General features: G+C 34.8%; 1 protein-coding gene across 1 annotated transcript in view; it reads left to right on the top strand.

The window, feature by feature from the left end:
• tln2b (talin 2b) overlaps window positions 1-20,492 on the top strand; it is a 171,725-nt gene that overhangs the window by 94,308 nt on the left and 56,925 nt on the right. The window contains exons 10-20 of the mRNA XM_016277766.1: window positions 3,379-3,534; window positions 6,752-6,853; window positions 7,062-7,138; window positions 10,299-10,482; window positions 12,110-12,223; window positions 12,633-12,741; window positions 14,972-15,180; window positions 15,469-15,567; window positions 18,207-18,279; window positions 18,363-18,571; window positions 18,860-18,958. Coding sequence (XP_016133252.1) covers window positions 3,379-3,534; window positions 6,752-6,853; window positions 7,062-7,138; window positions 10,299-10,482; window positions 12,110-12,223; window positions 12,633-12,741; window positions 14,972-15,180; window positions 15,469-15,567; window positions 18,207-18,279; window positions 18,363-18,571; window positions 18,860-18,958 — 1,431 coding nt within the window. The remainder of the gene's footprint in view (window positions 1-3,378; window positions 3,535-6,751; window positions 6,854-7,061; window positions 7,139-10,298; window positions 10,483-12,109; window positions 12,224-12,632; window positions 12,742-14,971; window positions 15,181-15,468; window positions 15,568-18,206; window positions 18,280-18,362; window positions 18,572-18,859; window positions 18,959-20,492) is intronic.

The following is a 20,492-nucleotide window of genomic DNA, read 5'->3' as shown; positions in this document are numbered from 1 at the left end:
TATATATCTTACAATCCATTTAATTCATGTACAATTATTTTATAATTTACATGTAATACATTTTTTTTGTTATTTTTGTATTTAGAATTTTAGATATAATTTTTAGAATTTTAGTATAAAAGAATATTATGTATATAATTTTTGGCCACAGAATACAGCAACTGACCAATCATAATGAAGTATTCCAGAGGCCCTTGTAATTAATTGTTAAAATTAAGCAAATAAGCCTGTGTGTGTGTTTATCCATATACAGGGTTCTTAGAAAGTGTTTCCGTTTATTCCAGTTCTGTTTGTGTTTTTAAGACTATTAAGCATTCTTAAGCTGTACGGCACACAGAAGAAGATTTACAAGCCGCCCGCTCAAGGATCAGTTTCAGGTCATTAGTGGAGTGTTGCTAAGTGGCCGGTTTCAAATTAATAGCGCCTAACAATAGATTGCGCCGCTCTGAATGAGCAAAAGCACCGTCCCTGACCAACGCAGACAATTAGACAATGAACATTTACCAAAAAAAAACCTATATTTACCCATGGTGCATAAGCCTCACCCTTGAAAACCGATGCTATTCAGGACTGTAAACAATGTCAGCGGGTCTTTCTGTGAGGTAAGTCGTTATTTATAATGCACTCTTATCAGAGGTTGTTATTTTCGACCCACAGGTGAAAACAATAGCCTGGAGATGTACGGCGCAAGAGGTCATTTAAACGTTTAGTGTTTGTTTTTATTATGTATTTGTGCGGCGGTAAGAGTCGTCTGGCAGGATGCCATCAGCGGGCAATTGTTTTGGGTCGTGTGTGTGTGTGTGTGTGTGTGTGTGTGAGAGATGGGAAATGGCAAAAGGCACCAGGCCATGGTCGAGTAGCACATATACTGTAGTCTAGTTTTAGACGCTGCCACCCATTTAGCAGCTGCACTGCCTGATTGGCTGGATGGTGTACTGTGTGGTGAATATGCATTTGCACATGCTTTGGGAGCTAATATTATTGGTATCAAGGTGCAACTGTATGATTTTGTAAACCAGATTTCCGTATGTATGATAGTTATTAAAGAACAAAGAATCTTGAAGTGAATTATGAGTTTGAGAATCTTAAAAATAGTCAATTCGCATACATTTAGAATAATGTCACTAAAACATCTGTTAAATGCTGTTCTAACATATAAACAACGTCATATAAATGTTTGGTTGAAGTATGTGTGCTACCAGAGAGAATGTTCCAGTAACTGCATGCTGACTTATGTTATCTTTAAAAGGCCAGAGAGATCGTTTGACAAGTAGAGTTTTCGCGCGCACACATTAGGATAGGTTAGATGCCTGCCTCCGCTGCGAGTCCCTATCAAGCCTCCTGCCTGGCTCTTTGGCCAGCATCATTCACCGAAGAGCAAGCCTGTTCTTGATAAATCTGCTGTGAAAACGTGGGAAAAGCCGACGAGAAGAAGTTGGAGTGAAGCGATCTTTATGAAGCAAAGTACTTCATCGCTCCATCTATAGCGCATTGTGATTGGATGGTTTACGCTGTCAATATAGGAGACAAACCAATGGGCCACTGGCTGCTCGCTGTTCCTCCGTGATGGTCCTTGGCAAAAAAAAAAAACATTCTGTCGGCCCCTTAAGTGCGTCGGCCCACCGGGAAAATGCCCGGTATGCCCGATTACCAATCCAGCCCTGGTTATGTTACAACTGAGAACATGATTTTCTTCATGCTTATTGTAGAATCATGAGGTGGTCCTTTTTAATTATTAGGAGCATTTGATTTGTTGAAAATCGCTGTAGTGCAGGATGAGTCATCAGTACTTTTCATCAGTTTTCCTTGGACAGAAAAAGAGAAAAAAATGCTAAATATATTTACATTTCTATTATTAGAAACTATTTCTATGATTTAATACTCTGAAACACTCAATTAAGATTGGTCAGTTGTATTTAATATATTATTTATAATTATTTGATTTAATATTTTTATAAATGTAATGCATAATAAAATTATACATATATTTATTTATATATAATGTTTTTACTTGCATATGGTATTAACTGTATTTAAATCTTAAATGTATATTATAATATATTGTATTATACATGTAGTTATTAAAATATAATGCATATTATAATGATATAGTACATATTATAGATGTATCTGTTCAAATTAATTTTTTATGTAAATTAATATTTCAGTCCAATGATCCAGTAAGAGAATGTATTCAAACAATCCGTCCAAAACAGCGCTAATATAAAGGAAACCAGGCTGATTACATCAGAGATTGCAGAGAGAACAGAAGACTCGCGTTGCGTTTTGTGTTTCGCTTTTAAACATGATCTCTGTCATATTCTGTGATTGTCTCTGAAGAGCGCGAGCCCTCGTACGTCACGCGCGCTGTGTGAAGTACAGTCTGAACGGGTTGTCAACACATCCCACCGCTGTATGGCCAGATGAGACGCAAACTACATTTTCTCGACTGGATAACCAGTCTCGCTAGTAAAGTTTTGATGGATGAAGACTGCAATCAAGGTAAAGACGATTGCGGTGGCGTACAGTAGTCGTACAGTAAGCACGCGTGAGTCCGTTATAATAATGCGTGTATGAGTGCACTTGACGCACTGATCACACATTGTATTTATGCACAGGCACAGACATTTCTGTACATTCACGTTGTTTCCACACACATTCATGATAATGTTTTGATTTGTCATGTTTATGTTGCTGTGTTTAGTTATTCTGAATGGATCCGTGTACTGTAGTAGATATACAGTATGCAGTCAGCAGTCGGTTGGTTTAGGGTTTTTTTGGCATCTCCATGTGGTCCTGTTCGGTATCGCAACTTGGCTTCTCTAAAATGTAAAAAAGCTCTTTGGTGTTGCACTGTACACATACTATAAAATTCAGATTTTTTTTTTCTTTCATATGTACTTATTTGGGCTCCTTATATCATTTGGTTCTTTGGTGTCCTTTTGGAGTTTTAAGTGTCCTTTTTTGGAAAGACATCTAAATTTATCTTGAAAAAAGGTTGCAGAAAATACAGATTTTTTAGAATCACCCTTCAATCTTTTGGTTTACTTTGCTGGATATAGCAAATGATGACAAAATAAACATTTCAAACAAGATAAATGGTCTATGCTTAATTTCACGAAGTGTGCGAGTCATAGTCATGACCAAACAATCCGTTACTCTGCAGACACTGTGGTTAGGCGTCGTCGTAGAGAGAGAGTTGAAATAAGGACAGAGAACTGCATACAGGGCGATGCTCTTTCAACATGATTAATGAGCAAAACAAATTTAGTAATCACATAAATACTGAAATGAATTCAGACTCCGCAATCAGCAGCCCATTGTGTATTTCGGTCCTCGCCACACAATACACAAACGCCATGTGTTATTTTTCAACAGGAGAAGATGAAAAGCAAGAATAAGTTGGTCCCGCGTCTGCTGGGCATTACCAAAGAGTCAGTGATGAGGGTGGAAGAGAAGACCAAAGAGGTGGTGCAGGAGTGGCCCCTCACCACAGTCAAGAGGTGGGCAGCCTCACCCAAGAGCTTCACACTGGTACGTTACATTATTCACTCCATTTAACACGAGCCACAGTGTGTTTGGATTCTTCCTTAGATTCTGCATTCACTTGATCTGTTCAGTAGGTTTATATAGTTCTGTATACAGTGAATAAAAGTATGAAAGTATTGGGTTTGGTCACTTCGTAAATTATGTTTGTGTGACAAATACTTTTTTGGACCCATTGTGTGTGTGTGTTTTGTTTTTTACTTTATATTTCAATTGTAATAAGAAATTAAAATACATTTAAATGTAATGCATACATGTATATATTTTTATATAATATTTCTGTTTACTAGTTAAATTTTTATATTTAAATCTTAAAAATGTATATTATAATACATAATATTATAGAAGTATCTTTTGAAATATTATGTTTCTATTTCAATGTTTTTTTTTTACTTTATATTTCAATCTTAATAAATACGAAATTACAATAAAATTAAATATAATGCATAATAATAGTACACATGTATCTGTTTTATATAATATTTCTATTATATTGTTATTTTATGCTTTATATTTACATCTTAAAAACTATATTTATGTATATAATATAATATAATACATAATGATATTGTACAAATATCAAACCAAAATTTATTCAGACACATTCAACATTTCTCACATTATCACAGTTTATTGGCTATAGTTTCGTAAATGGTAATAATAATTGGTTAATCTTGATAATGTCAGATAACTTTGATAGAAAGGTATGTAATGAATTTGGTTGAGTAGCTGTCGGCTGTTAAATTTAAGTACACAATTAGACAATACCAATTTAGGTCAACCAATTACTAAGCAATGCTTCATTTTGTTCAGTCTTTATTATTAGACAGCATTAGCAATCAAATAAAAACACTTCTGAATAAACAAAAAAGTCAAAGTGTCTGAATAATTTTTTGTCCCAAATTTTTTTCAGCTTTAATGGTAGTCCACCGTATCAAGAATTTTTGGGTATAATATGTCACAGTTTTTTATTTATTTTGCTATCCTCACTTACATAAATGAACTATAGTGTCCTGCACCCACTAGTAAAAAAAAATATAAAAAATTATATCTGATGTCTGAATAATTTTTGGTTTGACTATGTCTGTTTAAATATAATGTTTCTATTTATGTTATTTTATACCCTGTATTTAAAAGTAAACTAAATTTATAAAGTAATACATAATATTATAGTGTAGAATAATGTTATAGTATGTCATCATACTAATATATAATATTATGTTAAAATATTAATGTAGTTTTTATATATGTGTAAATATATTAAAGTTTGTTTGGCAAAGATGAAAGAAATTTAAATTTGCTGCATTTGAATTTGTTGTGTTAATTTATTATTATTATTATTCTATTTATTTGCATGACTGTTCTTAATACCTGTATATGCTTTCACACATTTATATTGAGCGGTTTTGACGTAACCGCTAGTATCATTGTAAAGTAGGGCAGCCCTCGACTAAGGATTTTTCTGGTCGACTAGTAGTCGTTCATTTTAAGCATTAGTTGACTAATCGCACGTTTATTAATAAACCATTTAAATCGTTATAATGAGCCTTTAATTGCATACATAGTCTAATAAGCGCTCAAGCGCACACCTAAAGCTTGCCACAGCGCACCGGCAGAAGTAATGATTATGAATGTTCTGTTTAAATATAATGTTTCTATTTATGTTATTTTATACCCTGTATTTAAAAGTAAACTAAATTTATAAAGTAATACATAATATTATAGTGTAGAATAATGTTATAGTATGTCATCATACTAATATATAATATTATGTTAAAATATTAATGTAGTTTTTATATATGTGTAAATATATTAAAGTTTGTTTGGCAAAGATGAAAGAAATTTAAATTTGCTGCATTTGAATTTGTTGTGTTAATTTATTATTATTATTATTCTATTTATTTGCATGACTGTTCTTAATACCTGTATATGCTTTCACACATTTATATTGAGCGGTTTTGACGTAACCGCTAGTATCATTGTAAAGTAGGGCAGCCCTCGACTAAGGATTTTTCTGGTCGACTAGTAGTCGTTCATTTTAAGCATTAGTTGACTAATCGCACGTTTATTAATAAACCATTTAAATCGTTATAATGAGCCTTTAATTGCATACATAGTCTAATAAGCGCTCAAGCGCACACCTAAAGCTTGCCACAGCGCACCGGCAGAAGTAATGATTATGAATGTGTCAGGGAAAAACAGTAAGGAGACTGCATTAACATTTGAATAATTCACTGATAAACAAGTGCTTTCTTTGTTTCTGTTTAAGAGATGACGTTGGCGACACTGACTCGTCATCTCCGCAGTAGTGATGCTCCTGCATGCTTGTTTCATACGGATTACATAATCTGAGAATATTTGTCTTCCATTTGAATTGGTTTATTTGAAAGTAGACATTTCACTCTCTATAGATATATTTTTCATGTCTGTAAGAGTTTCGCGCTCAAGTTCACAGACCGAGACGGCAGAAAGCGCATCCTGTTTGCTTTCATTATTTTACAAAAGCACGGTATTGTAAGTGCACACAAATAAACGTAGAATCTTTACAGATTTGAAAGATGTATTACTCTTATCTGTATGACCAAAAATTACGGAGTATTTTAAGAGTAAGTGAGCGCACCTCCATCTGTTCTGCAGTGAGCACTCCTTTTACACACTCCGCACACACACTTAGTGCACATTTCTCTAGATTAACATTAGATTGAGCGGCCATGTAAAGTTGGTAATACTTACATATTTCAGATGATAAGTCATATTTGAGATTGATGAATGATAGATGAGCGTTTAGATGTCCTGCCCGATGTACTGTATTACCACATAGACCAGCCATTAACGATCTGCGTGACTTTGCCCTTGTGGATTTTTTTTTCTGCGACTAATAAAATTTTGGTCGACTAACGATTAGTCGACTATTAGGGGGCAGCCCTATTGTAAAGCAATGTTGTTTTGGCTATAATGTAAAAATAGTTGTTTTTTCCTTGATAAAATGCCCCAGTCCTCTACTACTTGAGTGTTTTAACCTTGCTGTGCGATGCGCAGTTCTGCTCCACCATTAAGAGCCACTTTTAGCATCTCATGAACAGCACTTGTGCTCCAAGGACAGTTGGCTGACTTCCTGTCAGCTAAAGCAGAACAAGCACATCCACACAGCCTTGAGATGTGTGCTTCTCATATCTGTTATATGTGTGTGTGTGGCCTCATGCAGGATTTCGGTGAGTACCAGGAGAGCTATTACTCTGTCCAGACCACAGAAGGAGAGCAGATCTCTCAACTCATCGCTGGATACATTGACATCATCCTTAAGAAAGCAAGTCACCGGCTCTTCAACATGTGAATTAAAGGAACGGTTCACCCAAAATGTCTTCAAGAGAATATTATTCACATTTCCCATGTTTAAACTTTCTGCCATAATTTTCAGTTTTGAGTGAACTATCCCAAAATGATCTATCCTGTAGATATTCCTTCTTTTTTGTGCAATTTATTTACTTAAATATTTTCCTCCCCTTGTTTTACAGAAACAGAGTAAAGATCGGTTTGGTTTGGACGGTGATGAGGAATCCACCATGCTGGAAGAATCCGTATCCCCAAAAAAGTCAGTGGAGATCTCTTGTTCTTGTCCCATGATAGCTTGTTTTCAGGCAGCGGCATTTTTGTCACACTTATAATTGTGTTGTGCTGATATGTTGATATTTCTACAAACATCCACTTTTCAATTATCTGAAGTAAAAAAATCACGGTAACAGAGTTGACTGTTTTACAGTGTAATTTGACTTTACAAGCCTTTTGCTCAAGGTTGTGACACCAGAAAGAGAACATAATAATAATCCAATTTTCCTTAATTAATTGCTTACTATACAAAATCACAGTAACAGGGTTGACTGTTTTACCATTTAATTTGACTTTACAAGCCTTTTGCTCAGGGTCTTTACACTAGGAAGAGAATGTAATGCTGATGTTTCTGCAACTTTTTTTCAGTAATTATTTGCTTACTATACAAAATCTTGGTAACAGGGTTGACAATTTTAATTTGACATTATAAGACTTGTGCTCAGTGTTGTGAAACCACAACATGATTCTTAAAAGAATAATTTAATTCTGATATTTCTACAAATCTCTGCTTTTCCATTTAGTAGATTTTTACTAAACAAAAATGTGCTAACAGGGTTGATATTTTAAGATAGTCCCGTAATGACAAATGTAACAAAATAATCAAAGCATATTATCCACTGTTTTTCACAAAATGAACACCAAAATATTAGTAAGGATCAGTTTGGTTTGGAATATGATGAGGAATCCACCATGCTGGATGAATCTGTACTTGTTTCAGGCAACAGCCATCTTGTCACACTTTTAATTGCATTGTGATTACACACCTAAAACATTTTTTTGTTGAATCACTGTGTTTCATTTGTATTCACCTCATAGTGGAACTGAGGTGTCTAATGACATTGGAGGAAATGCTCAGGCTGCACACTGCCATTTTTAATCACAAGGAGATGGAGACACATTTTTCTCTTCTTTTACCCTTGATGTGGATGGCGCTGAGGGCAAGAGAGCGAGATTATTATTTCCACAAAAAGCGCTACCTCATCAGCAAAACGTCATTTAAGATATCAGGTTTCTGGAAGAGAGAGATAGAGATAGTGAATGTGTGAATATTTCCCTTCCTACATCTCGCCATTTCTCAGCCGCTCAGTAAATTTATCTTGGTATTTATGTATTTGGGTCATTCTGAATAACAGTTGTCGTTTGCAGTTTGAGTAAGTACATTTCTGTAAATTTTCAAACATTCTACCAAACAAATAAGTGTTATTAAGAAGTAAAAGTAATTACATTTAGGATATAATTATGGCTTCAGAAAGGTACTATATAAAGACTGACAGTAACAGGGTTGACAGTTTTATGGTTTAATTTGACTTTACAAGCCTTTTACTCAGTGTTTTGACTTTTAGAAAGAGAATGCTGATATTTCTGCAAATCTAGTTGTGAATAATCCATTGTTTACTATAGAAAATCATTTCAACAGAGTTTGCTGTTCAAAGTCAAAATCAAACTTCACGGTGCTTCTTAGAGAATTTAATTCTGATATTTTTACGAATATCCATTTTTCAATTATCTGAAATTTATTATACAAAATCACAGTAACAGGGTTGACTGTTTTACTAATTTGACTCATGGCACTCACTATAAAGAGAATGTAATGCTGATGTTTCTACATATCCAGTTATCAGTAATCAGTTGCATACTATACAAAATCTTGCTAACAGAGTTGACAGTTTTGCAGTTTAATTTGACAATACAAGCCTTCTGTTCAAGGTTGTGAAACATGTTTTTTTAAAAGCATAATTTAACTTTGATATTGATACAATTACCCAACTTTTAATTAAGCAGATTCTTACTACACAAAAACATGGTAACGAGGTCGATATTTATCATATTTGATAAGGTTTTCCAGAAAAATGTAACGTTCCACTGTTTTTCCACTGAATTAATTTTAATTTACATGCATCTGTATAGTAATACAGTGATAAATAGCAGTAATATATTTAACTAATAGATAACAGTAGTAATAAATTTAGCTACGCTTTTTTATAGCTTTATTTATTTATTTTTTCATAAAAAATAAAATAACACCAATAACATGAGAATTTATGAAAAATGAAACTACCGGTATATATTTGTTTCTCACATATAGTAAGATCCAAAAGTCTGAGGCTGTTTGGAAAATCTGCTCTGAAATTTTTCCTGAATTATATCTGGAAATATATATTTTTTGGGGGGGGATTAAAAAAACAAAAAGAAAAAAAATTACAGTATATATGGCCCCATACTTCAACTCCAGCAGTGCTCTTATACGGCCTGGGCTCTGGTTCTGTCAGAATTGGATATACTGATGGGTCACATCCTCTCAAGCGCTGCCTGAAAAGTGGTTGTTATGGGCGACGGCATCCCACTTCTCTCTGTTGGAGAGGGGGAGACATCGGGCATCGGTGCCTGCATCTGTCCTTGTGCCAACTTATTCATGTTACTTCTAGCACTATAATACAAAAATTGAGGCCTCTCACAATGAGCTGTAATTAAGCAATAGTGCCTGAAGCGTCTGTTTTCTTGGTGCAGATAGGGAAGCGTTGCTCAGCTGATTTTAATGGCTGTCAGTAATTACCATAACAACAACAACAACCATCATTCACAGATATAAGGGTGAATGCAGGCTGACAGCATCTGATAATGAGCCATTACTTTTTTCCTGAATTATATCTGGAAATATATATTTTTTGGGGGGGGATTAAAAAAACAAAAAGAAAAAAAATTACAGTATATATGGCCCCATACTTCAACTCCAGCAGTGCTCTTATACGGCCTGGGCTCTGGTTCTGTCAGAATTGGATATACTGATGGGTCACATCCTCTCAAGCGCTGCCTGAAAAGTGGTTGTTATGGGCGACGGCATCCCACTTCTCTCTGTTGGAGAGGGGGAGACATCGGGCATCGGTGCCTGCATCTGTCCTTGTGCCAACTTATTCATGTTACTTCTAGCACTATAATCCAAAAATTGAGGCCTCTCACAATGAGCTGTAATTAAGCAATAGTGCCTGAAGCGTCTGTTTTCTTGGTGCAGATAGGGAAGCGTTGCTCAGCTGATTTTAATGGCTGTCAGTAATTACCATAACAACAACAACAACTATCATTCACAGATATAAGGTTGAATGCAGGCTGACAGCATCTGATAATGAGCCATTACTTCTTCGTAGGTCCACCATCCTCCAGCAGCAGTTTAATCGGGTGGGTCGTGTTGAGCACGGGTCGGTGGCGCTGCCTGGCATCATGCGCTCGGGGTCAATTGGGGGCCCCGACACATTCAACATGGGCACCATGCCCTCGGCTCAACAGCAGATCACCATGGGACAGATGCACAGAGGACACATGCCACCTCTGGTGAGAATGTGCAACCGCAGTGATGTTTATATCACAGTCGCATCATATGCGGAGCGGTTCTGCTTTCACGACTCCATCTGTTGCCTAAATCTTCATTGTGATTTATTTGTGCCTAACATATTGTAAATTAGACTGTCACATTTGATAATTGGGATAATTGGTTGTTTGTTGCTTTCAGGTTTTCAATTGTGGCGACTAGGTGAATTATTCAAATTGATGGTCACGTAGCATTTATCAAATCTTCTCTGCACTGCTATTTTAGTATACAACTTTTTATATTTAAGACACTATTATACTTTTTATTATTATTTTAAATTAAAAATATTTTCCATTTTTATTTTAGATTAAAGTTTCATAATTATATAATAATATAATATATATAATTTTGTTTTTTATGTAGTGTTTTAATGAATTTTTATTTCGGTATTAGTTTGCTATTTTAGGTTATCAAGTTAAACTAAATGAAAATTAGATTTTTTTTTTTAAAGTAAATAAAAACAAACAAAAAAATGTTGTACTAAAAACAGAAAAGTTTTCCTTTGAGTGTTTGAAAAGTTTCACATACAGATAATAACATTGTCAAAACCCCGCATTACATGGATCTGCGAAAATGACTAAAAATGCTGTATTGTGCATGCCAGGCCAGTAGTTGGCGATGTTACTTTGTAAAGAAACACTACGTGTCCGCAAACAAACCTATCGATTGAACATGTAATACGTATACACATGACATCAACGTTTTAACAAAACACTTCTTTTCTAGTTTACGCAGAGATGATAACAGTATAGTTTTCAAAAACAATAATGTTATCATTTTTTGTTTTCAAAAGTTTGCATTTTCAGGCCCCCAAAACACCATTGTTGTGTAAATTAATGGCCAAAACACAAAATGTTTTCTGTTTTTAATTAAAAAACGGTGTTGTGTAAACAGGCTCTATAGTTTGAGTTAACTATAACCTTTGTGGTGTTTGTTAAACCTATGCAGTGTAACCTAGTGGTTTATGATCTAAACTGGTAACCATAAGGTTCTGAGTTCGAATCCCACCAAGGTTTGCCCTTGCTTACTGTAAGGCCAGAACATCTACACAAATATGCAAAATGTATCTTCAAATGTTCATGGCATTAAACCACTAGGAGTGTACAGCATGTTAAGGTGCACATTTACAGTACCATTTTTAGTGAATTTTTGTAGGTGTATCCAGTAATTTCAACGGGATTCAATGCAATGTGAAAGTTTTCCCCACACAGATTTCACAACAAGTTAAGTAATTTTTTTACGCCGTTTTGACGGACAGAAAGCTGCTTGGTTTGAAAGTGACTGCTGTGTGAGCAATACATCACTACACTATTGACTGTTAACTATTTTTGCCGCAAAATCTTGTCGAAGATTTCACCGCACTTTTATTCAGGTCGCTAGCTGTAAAATACTTCTCAAACTGTTACTCTAACCTTCTTGAAAATGAACTAAAATAGTTCCATTGTGGTGAAGATATAAATTGCATTCATACACTACGATGCACTAAATAGATGCATATTTAGCTTGTGTGTTTGCGTACATCCATAGAGTGTGTTAAAAGGAATTTTTTATTTATTTTTTTTTTGCATAAAATGACCCATGTGCCGTCAGAGTCTGGCCCAGCAAGCACTGATGGGAACTATCAACACCAGTATGCAGGCTGTCCAGCAGGCACAAGCTGACCTGGGAGAAGTAGACAATCTTCCACCACTGGGACAAGACATGGTAAGAAACTATACTAAGAAAAATAAACTTTTTTAAGGTAAAGTGTGCAACTAGTGCAAAAATAATGATGTTGTATTGCTGTAAACCATCGATTGCCTGGTTTTATGTGGGTGAAGGTGTTAAGAGAGAAGATCCTCATCCAGTATGTCCCTGTATGTGATGTATTATGCAGTAGAAGGTTGCTAGTTCAAATCCCATGTGGGACATTGAGTCAGAATATGCGCCACAAGCTAGTCTAAAAGCCTTGTAATGTGGTTATTTATATTAAGGTTTGTGTTATTGTGGCATTACAGTAATGCATTGTGGCATTGGCATACAATTATTGTTCATTTATTGACACTCTATTGACTTCTTAGAAAAAAGAAATGAATATGCTAGTATTCACTCTCCTTTCTTTTCTCCAAAAAAGGCATCCAGAGTGTGGGTTCAAAACAAGGTGGATGAGTCCAAACACGAGATTCACTCCCAAGTGGACGCCATCACGGCTGGAACCGCGTCAGTGGTCAACCTCACTGCCGGTATGTAACCGAATGAGAAAATTACCCATAAACCTTCTGGACCTTTATTGACATATAAAACAATACATGGTTTTCATTTTGTTTTTAGTACTTTTTTATATATATATATATATATATATATATATATATAAAATTGTAGTAAAGTAAATAAAAATAAAAAAAAAATTACATTTTTTCCTTTGTGCATCTTTTCCAGTTAAACTATAAGTATGACAAATTCTGCAAAAACTGTAGTTATTATTTTAGTGTGTATTACGGAAGAATAACATTTGAAATTAGCCCTAGCAAGACAAGCAATGTGGTGGAAATGAAAGTTATGTTGGAAATGATCATAACTTTCCTAAAAATGACATGCTGTAATTCTGCTGTGATGAATATACACTGTTGGACATTATTTCAGGCCATAAATGAATAAACATCATTTGTCCAATACCACTAGTGGATGAAAATGATGATGATTTAGAAGAAATTGACACATGCAATACCTACTTTTAATGGTTTTTACCAGCAACTGATGAAGGGAAAATATGTTTCCTCTCACTGCTAAATAATAAGTCACTCTCCAATTGCACTAATAAATATATCCATTAATGAATGTGAAGTTTGTTGTCCTGAAGCGGAACTGTTTGGCAGGATTTGTGTATTCCTTCCCACGTTCTGGAGAGCTTCCATGCGGACCAGACCAGGTTTTTGCTGGATTTAATCTGCTCGTGCCATCTGTTTGATAGTGCGGAGATTTGCCTGTTAACCAGCAGCCCAGCTCAAACTTTACTGCTTTTGCCCTGAAGAGCTTGTTAGGATATGATGTGAAGTGTGGATGTGTGCACTAGAGATGGAATGCATGTGTGTTTGGCTTCATATGGATCTCATTTTGAATGAGATTACTAATAATGATCACATTATAGCACGCTGCAGATCTGAGCGGTGCATGTTAAAGCCATGAAAGTAAAATTGGCTCTACTTGCTCCTGGTTTTATTGTGAACAATTCATCAGTTTATCAAATCATTCTTTATTTTTCCTACTTATCAAATTCAGTCTTAAAATACTGGTCAGTAATATAAATATATGAATTATTACATATTTAAAACTATTATCAAGTAAACAAAGAGTGAAATTAACAAACAAATCTGTAAAAATAATTTCAGTTATTACGAAAACTGAGTTGTGGTGTCATTTCAGTCACTTTTTTTCCAGTTCATCTTTTTTTTTACGTGTTAGGTTACCAAGAATACAACTGTGTCAGAGAATAGCTTAAGATAAAACGAGTCATGTAATGTTTAAAAAGTCAAGTAAATTTGATCTATTTTTATTGTGCATCATTTCAAAGCTGTAGTTTTGTAGTGTTCATTTAGTATTATTTAGTTTTAATTAATATTTTGAATTAACTTAATTTTTTATATTCTTAGTTTTAATTTTAAATGTAAGTTTAAGTTATTTAAATGCAAGTTTTAGGGTTTTTGTGGGGGGTTTTCTATATACAGTACCTTTAATTTGTAGTTTTTAGTTTTAGTAATTTTAGTACTTTAACATATTTATTTCAGTTAGTTGCTGAGATAGCGTTATTCATTTTTGTTATAGATTGTCATCTAATAGTACTATATTTTTATTTCAGTTTATTTCAATTACTTACAATGATTTTTAATAGTTTTAGTTTCAGTTAACAATTACAGCACCTGCCAAGGTGTGCGAAATTATGATTCAATTGAATTAATTTAATTTTATATTCTCAGTTTTTATTTTAATTGTTAAAAAAAAATTTGTTTGTTTTTAGTTTAAGCAATTTTAGTACTTAAACTTGTTTATTTCAGTTATTTGAGAAGACAAGATTTCTCATTTTTGTTTTAGATCATTTTTTTCATCTAATAGTAACATTTTATTTTGTTTCAGTTTTATTTCAATTACTGGAAATTATTTTTAATCGTTTGTTTCAGTTAACAGTAACAGCACTTGACAAGTTATGCAGAAATTATGATTTAAACATGGTTTAATTGTGTATATTTGAGACACAAAATAATAGAAATCTTTCATTTTATTTATATGTTATATTTTAATAATATTTGTAATTATTCTTAGCCAGACAAAAGAGCCTTTTTAATTCAGAAATATAACAAACATTTCATTTCCGCCACCATCATTTCCAGAATATGTGAATAATTACTGACAGTGTGTTTCTGTTTTTAAGTGAACTCTAACTTTAAATCTCTCACTCTTTGTCCATCTCTCTTCCAGGTGACCCTACAAACACAGATTACACCGCTGTGGGCTGCGCCATCACCACCATCTCCTCCAACCTGACCGAGATGTCCAAAGGGGTGAAGCTCCTGGCGGCTCTGATGGAGGACGAGGTGGGCAGCGGGCAGAATCTAATGGGGGCGGCCCGGAGCCTCACAGGAGCCGTTTCTGACCTGCTCAGAGCCGTGGAACCAGCTTCTGGAGAGGTGACGAATGCAAACACGCAAGCCCCTCGACCCCATCACATCTAATCCGCCAATAACGCACTGCTGTTTACAGGCGGATTTGATAATGAACTCATTAAGCTGTGTTTTTCCATCCTGGTTTGCAGAGCGCAGTCCCAATCTGTTTACTTGTTTGGCTTGTGCTAGACAGGGTAATTGTAGTGGGGTGCAGAGCGGATGGACAGGATGTGATTAGCCGTGCGTTTGCGTTTTGAGACGTTGTGGTGGCAATACGAAGGTCATTTCTTATGTGCCAATATCACCCCACAGCCCAGACAAACGGTGTTGACGGCGGCGGGCAGCATCGGCCAGGCCAGCGGAGATCTTTTGAAACAAATGGGAGAAGGAGAAACTGACGAGAGATTCCAGGTGCGTCTTTCTTTCTGGAATAGAGCACAGTAGTGAATGCAGAAGTATTTTTCCCATTTACAGCATTTCAAACTTCAAAGCAAAAATGTATATGAAAATTGCAAAGAAGGATATACTTCATCCTTATGTTGTTCCGAACCTGTATGACTTGCTTTCTTCACAAAAAGAGAGGTTCTGAGGAATGTTCATGCGGCCATTTTCCGTACATTGAAAGTAGTGTTGAACGGGCTGTCCCCCCGTCATTGTTTTTGCAAGTCTCTCATGCTCACCAAGGATACATTAATACAAAAAGAAAATTATACTGGAAAAACAGTCATATTAGGAAGTATATTTTAAAGAGTAATTTATTAATGTGATGGCAAAGCTGAATTTTCAGCAACCATTAATTCGTCCCAAAATGAGGGAAAGTAATGAGTAAAAAATAAATGTAAATCTTTTTTATACAATATATGCTGTATTTAAAAGTGTGTGGTGATTTAAACAGAAATTATTATTTGAACAGAGAATGCAGTCATAAAATTGAAATGGATTGCAAAAAATCTAAATTGTCATCAAATGAAAATTTTAAAGCAAAGTTATTTGTGCAAATGTATAATCATTTACATATATATATATATATATATACTATTATATTTTTTATTTTATATATATATATATATATAATGTAGGGGTGGAACGATACATTTATTCGTACCAAACTGTCACGGTAGGGACATCTCGGTTCGGTGCATGAAGCCTTACAACGAATACAGGCAATTTACGCAACAATGCAATGCTGTTTGATAACCGGCCACCAGCAGAACAGCGAATGCCATGAGTTGTGCACTTGAAAACAAAGCCCACTAGACAAGTGACCATGTGCTGATTCTGAATACGCACGTCTCTCACAGACTGACAAAGGAGTATACTTTAAAGGCTTGTGCCACTCAATTGTTTGCGAAATGGAGCTTTGTGCTCATGTATCCTACCTCTCTCATTCGGCACAAATCCAAATATACCATTATATTTCCATATTTGCGATGTAACGTATCTGAATGCTAAACTATTATTTATTATGTAAATTATAGGCTTTGTACTTCAGTCGCGTTCCAACGGTGACACAGAGGCGCGCGCGCTGATGTTTGGTTCCCTGTATTTTATTTTGATAAAGTACCAACTGCGCTGTCACGTTAGCAATGCTGGAACTGATGTGTTTTGTGTGCGTGTGTGTGCGGGTGCACCGACGCGATCACTACAACCGTTTCCTTATACCAGCAGAATCAACTTTAAACACTTATTGTCTTATTAATAATGCGTCACTGTATAAAGGTCTGCTTTTATTGGTGTACACTCGCAATGAAAACAAAACATTGTGCTTTTGTAAAATAAAGAAAACAAATAGGATGTCGCTTTCTGCCATTTGAGTTTCCTTTCTTGAACAAATTAAGCTTGCCACAAAAATGAACTGAAACTCAGCGTATATAGGCTACGTTACGTGTCGTACTGTTTTTTTTTCTCTTGTTTATCTGTAAACTAAATCAAATATATTTCAATAATTTATTCCTTGTATGTACTGCAAATTTTATATATATAACAATGTAATAATATTTAGTATTTTCACGTCTAGGTGGAAATTTTTTTAATTTTTACTACTGTCTGTTCAAAATAAATTAAAAGAAACCGAGCATAGTAGATTTTAATTTTTCCCCCCTGTTGTACCGAAATCGTATTGAACCGTGACATCTGTGTACCGTTACACCCCTAATATACAGTATATAAATATACTATGTATATACTATTACTATATATATATGTAATAGTAATAATAGTATATATATTCAGCATATATATTTTTTTATTTTTTATATATATATATATATATATATATATATATATAATTATTTTTTTATTTTTTTATTTTATTTTTAGTACAATATAAAACTATTGACAAAACTTGTTGTCATTGGTTGTAGGTATTAAAACAGTATTTTTAAGTTTATTACAGAATATATAGAAACGTCTGTTTGATGTGCGTTTTTGCATCTGGGTAACATATTTTTTACAGTGTTTGCTCAAGTCTCTAAGACGTTTCCTGTCAGACATCAAATCCCATCTATCTACCTATCTATCTATCTGCCTATCTCTCTGTCTATCTCTATCTATCTGTCTATCTATCTCTCTGTCTGTCTGTGTATCTATCTATCTATCTGCCTATCTCTCTGTCTATCTATCTATCTACCTCTCTGTCTATCTATCTATCTATCTATCTAGTGCGAAATTATGATTCAATTGAATTAATTTAATTTTATATTCTCAGTTTTTATTTTAATTGTTAAAAAAAAATTTGTTTGTTTTTAGTTTAAGCAATTTTAGTACTTAAACTTGTTTATTTCAGTTATTTGAGAAGACAAGATTTCTCATTTTTGTTTTAGATCATTTTTTTCATCTAATAGTAACATTTTATTTTGTTTCAGTTTTATTTCAATTACTGGAAATTATTTTTAATCGTTTGTTTCAGTTAACAGTAACAGCACTTGACAAGTTATGCAGAAATTATGATTTAAACATGGTTTAATTGTGTATATTTGAGACACAAAATAATAGAAATCTTTCATTTTATTTATATGTTATATTTTAATAATATTTGTAATTATTCTTAGCCAGACAAAAGAGCCTTTTTAATTCAGAAATATAACAAACATTTCATTTCCGCCACCATCATTTCCAGAATATGTGAATAATTACTGACAGTGTGTTTCTGTTTTTAAGTGAACTCTAACTTTAAATCTCTCACTCTTTGTCCATCTCTCTTCCAGGTGACCCTACAAACACAGATTACACCGCTGTGGGCTGCGCCATCACCACCATCTCCTCCAACCTGACCGAGATGTCCAAAGGGGTGAAGCTCCTGGCGGCTCTGATGGAGGACGAGGTGGGCAGCGGGCAGAATCTAATGGGGGCGGCCCGGAGCCTCACAGGAGCCGTTTCTGACCTGCTCAGAGCCGTGGAACCAGCTTCTGGAGAGGTGACGAATGCAAACACGCAAGCCCCTCGACCCCATCACATCTAATCCGCCAATAACGCACTGCTGTTTACAGGCGGATTTGATAATGAACTCATTAAGCTGTGTTTTTCCATCCTGGTTTGCAGAGCGCAGTCCCAATCTGTTTACTTGTTTGGCTTGTGCTAGACAGGGTAATTGTAGTGGGGTGCAGAGCGGATGGACAGGATGTGATTAGCCGTGCGTTTGCGTTTTGAGACGTTGCGGTGGCAATACGAAGGTCATTTCTTATGTGCCAATATCACCCCACAGCCCAGACAAACGGTGTTGACGGCGGCGGGCAGCATCGGCCAGGCCAGCGGAGATCTTTTGAAACAAATGGGAGAAGGAGAAACTGACGAGAGATTCCAGGTGCGTCTTTCTTTCTGGAATAGAGCACAGTAGTGAATGCAGAAGTATTTTTCCCATTTACAGCATTTCAAACTTCAAAGCAAAAATGTATATGAAAATTGCAAAGAAGGATATACTTCATCCTTATGTTGTTCCGAACCTGTATGACTTGCTTTCTTCACAAAAAGAGAGGTTCTGAGGAATGTTCATGCGGCCATTTTCCATACATTGAAAGTAGTGTTGAACGGGCTGTCCCCCCGTCATTGTTTTTGCAAGTCTCTCATGCTCACCAAGGATACATTAATACAAAAAGAAAATTATACTGGAAAAACAGTCATATTAGGAAGTATATTTTAAAGAGTAATTTATTAATGTGATGGCAAAGCTGAATTTTCAGCAACCATTAATTCGTCCCAAAATGAGGGAAAGTAATGAGTAAAAAATAAATGTAAATCTTTTTTATACAATATATGCTGTATTTAAAAGTGTGTGGTGATTTAAACAGAAATTATTATTTGAACAGAGAATGCAGTCATAAAATTGAAATGGATTGCAAAAAATCTAAATTGTCATCAAATGAAAATTTTAAAGCAAAGTTATTTGTGCAAATGTATAATCATTTACATATATATATATATATATATACTATTATATTTTTTATTTTATATATATATATATATATAATGTAGGGGTGGAACGATACATTTATTCGTACCAAACTGTCACGGTAGGGACATCTCGGTTCGGTGCATGAAGCCTTACAACGAATACAGGCAATTTACGCAACAATGCAATGCTGTTTGATAACCGGCCACCAGCAGAACAGCGAATGCCATGAGTTGTGCACTTGAAAACAAAGCCCACTAGACAAGTGACCATGTGCTGATTCTGAATACGCGCGTCTCTCACAGACTGACAAAGGAGTATACTTTAAAGGCTTGTGCCACTCAATTGTTTGCGAAATGGAGCTTTGTGCTCATGTATCCTACCTCTCTCATTCGGCACAAATCCAAATATACCATTATATTTCCATATTTGCGATGTAACGTATCTGAATGCTAAACTATTATTTATTATGTAAATTATAGGCTTTGTACTTCAGTCGCGTTCCAACGGTGACACAGAGGCGCGCGCGCTGATGTTTGGTTCCCTGTATTTTATTTTGATAAAGTACCAACTGCGCTGTCACGTTAGCAATGCTCCGACGCGATCACTACAACCGTTTCCTTATACCAGCAGAATCAACTTTAAACACTTATTGTCTTATTAATAATGCGTCACTGTATAAAGGTCTGCTTTTATTGGTGTACACTCGCAATGAAAACAAAACATTGTGCTTTTGTAAAATAAAGAAAACAAATAGGATGTCGCTTTCTGCCATTTGAGTTTCCTTTCTGTGAACAAATTAAGCTTGCCACAAAAATGAACTGAAACTCAGCGTATATAGGCTACGTTACGTGTCGCACTGTTTTTTTTTCTCTTGTTTATCTGTAAACTAAATCAAATATATTTCAATAATTTATTCCTTGTATGTACTGCAAATTTTATATATATA

This window comes from Sinocyclocheilus grahami, unplaced genomic scaffold (genome assembly GCF_001515645.1).
Source record: "Sinocyclocheilus grahami isolate Dianchi unplaced genomic scaffold, SAMN03320097.WGS_v1.1 scaffold115.1, whole genome shotgun sequence".
Taxonomy (NCBI): Eukaryota; Metazoa; Chordata; class Actinopteri; order Cypriniformes; family Cyprinidae; genus Sinocyclocheilus; species Sinocyclocheilus grahami.
Note: the sequence above shows the minus strand (reverse complement) of the source record. Positions and strands in the feature narration are given on the sequence as shown.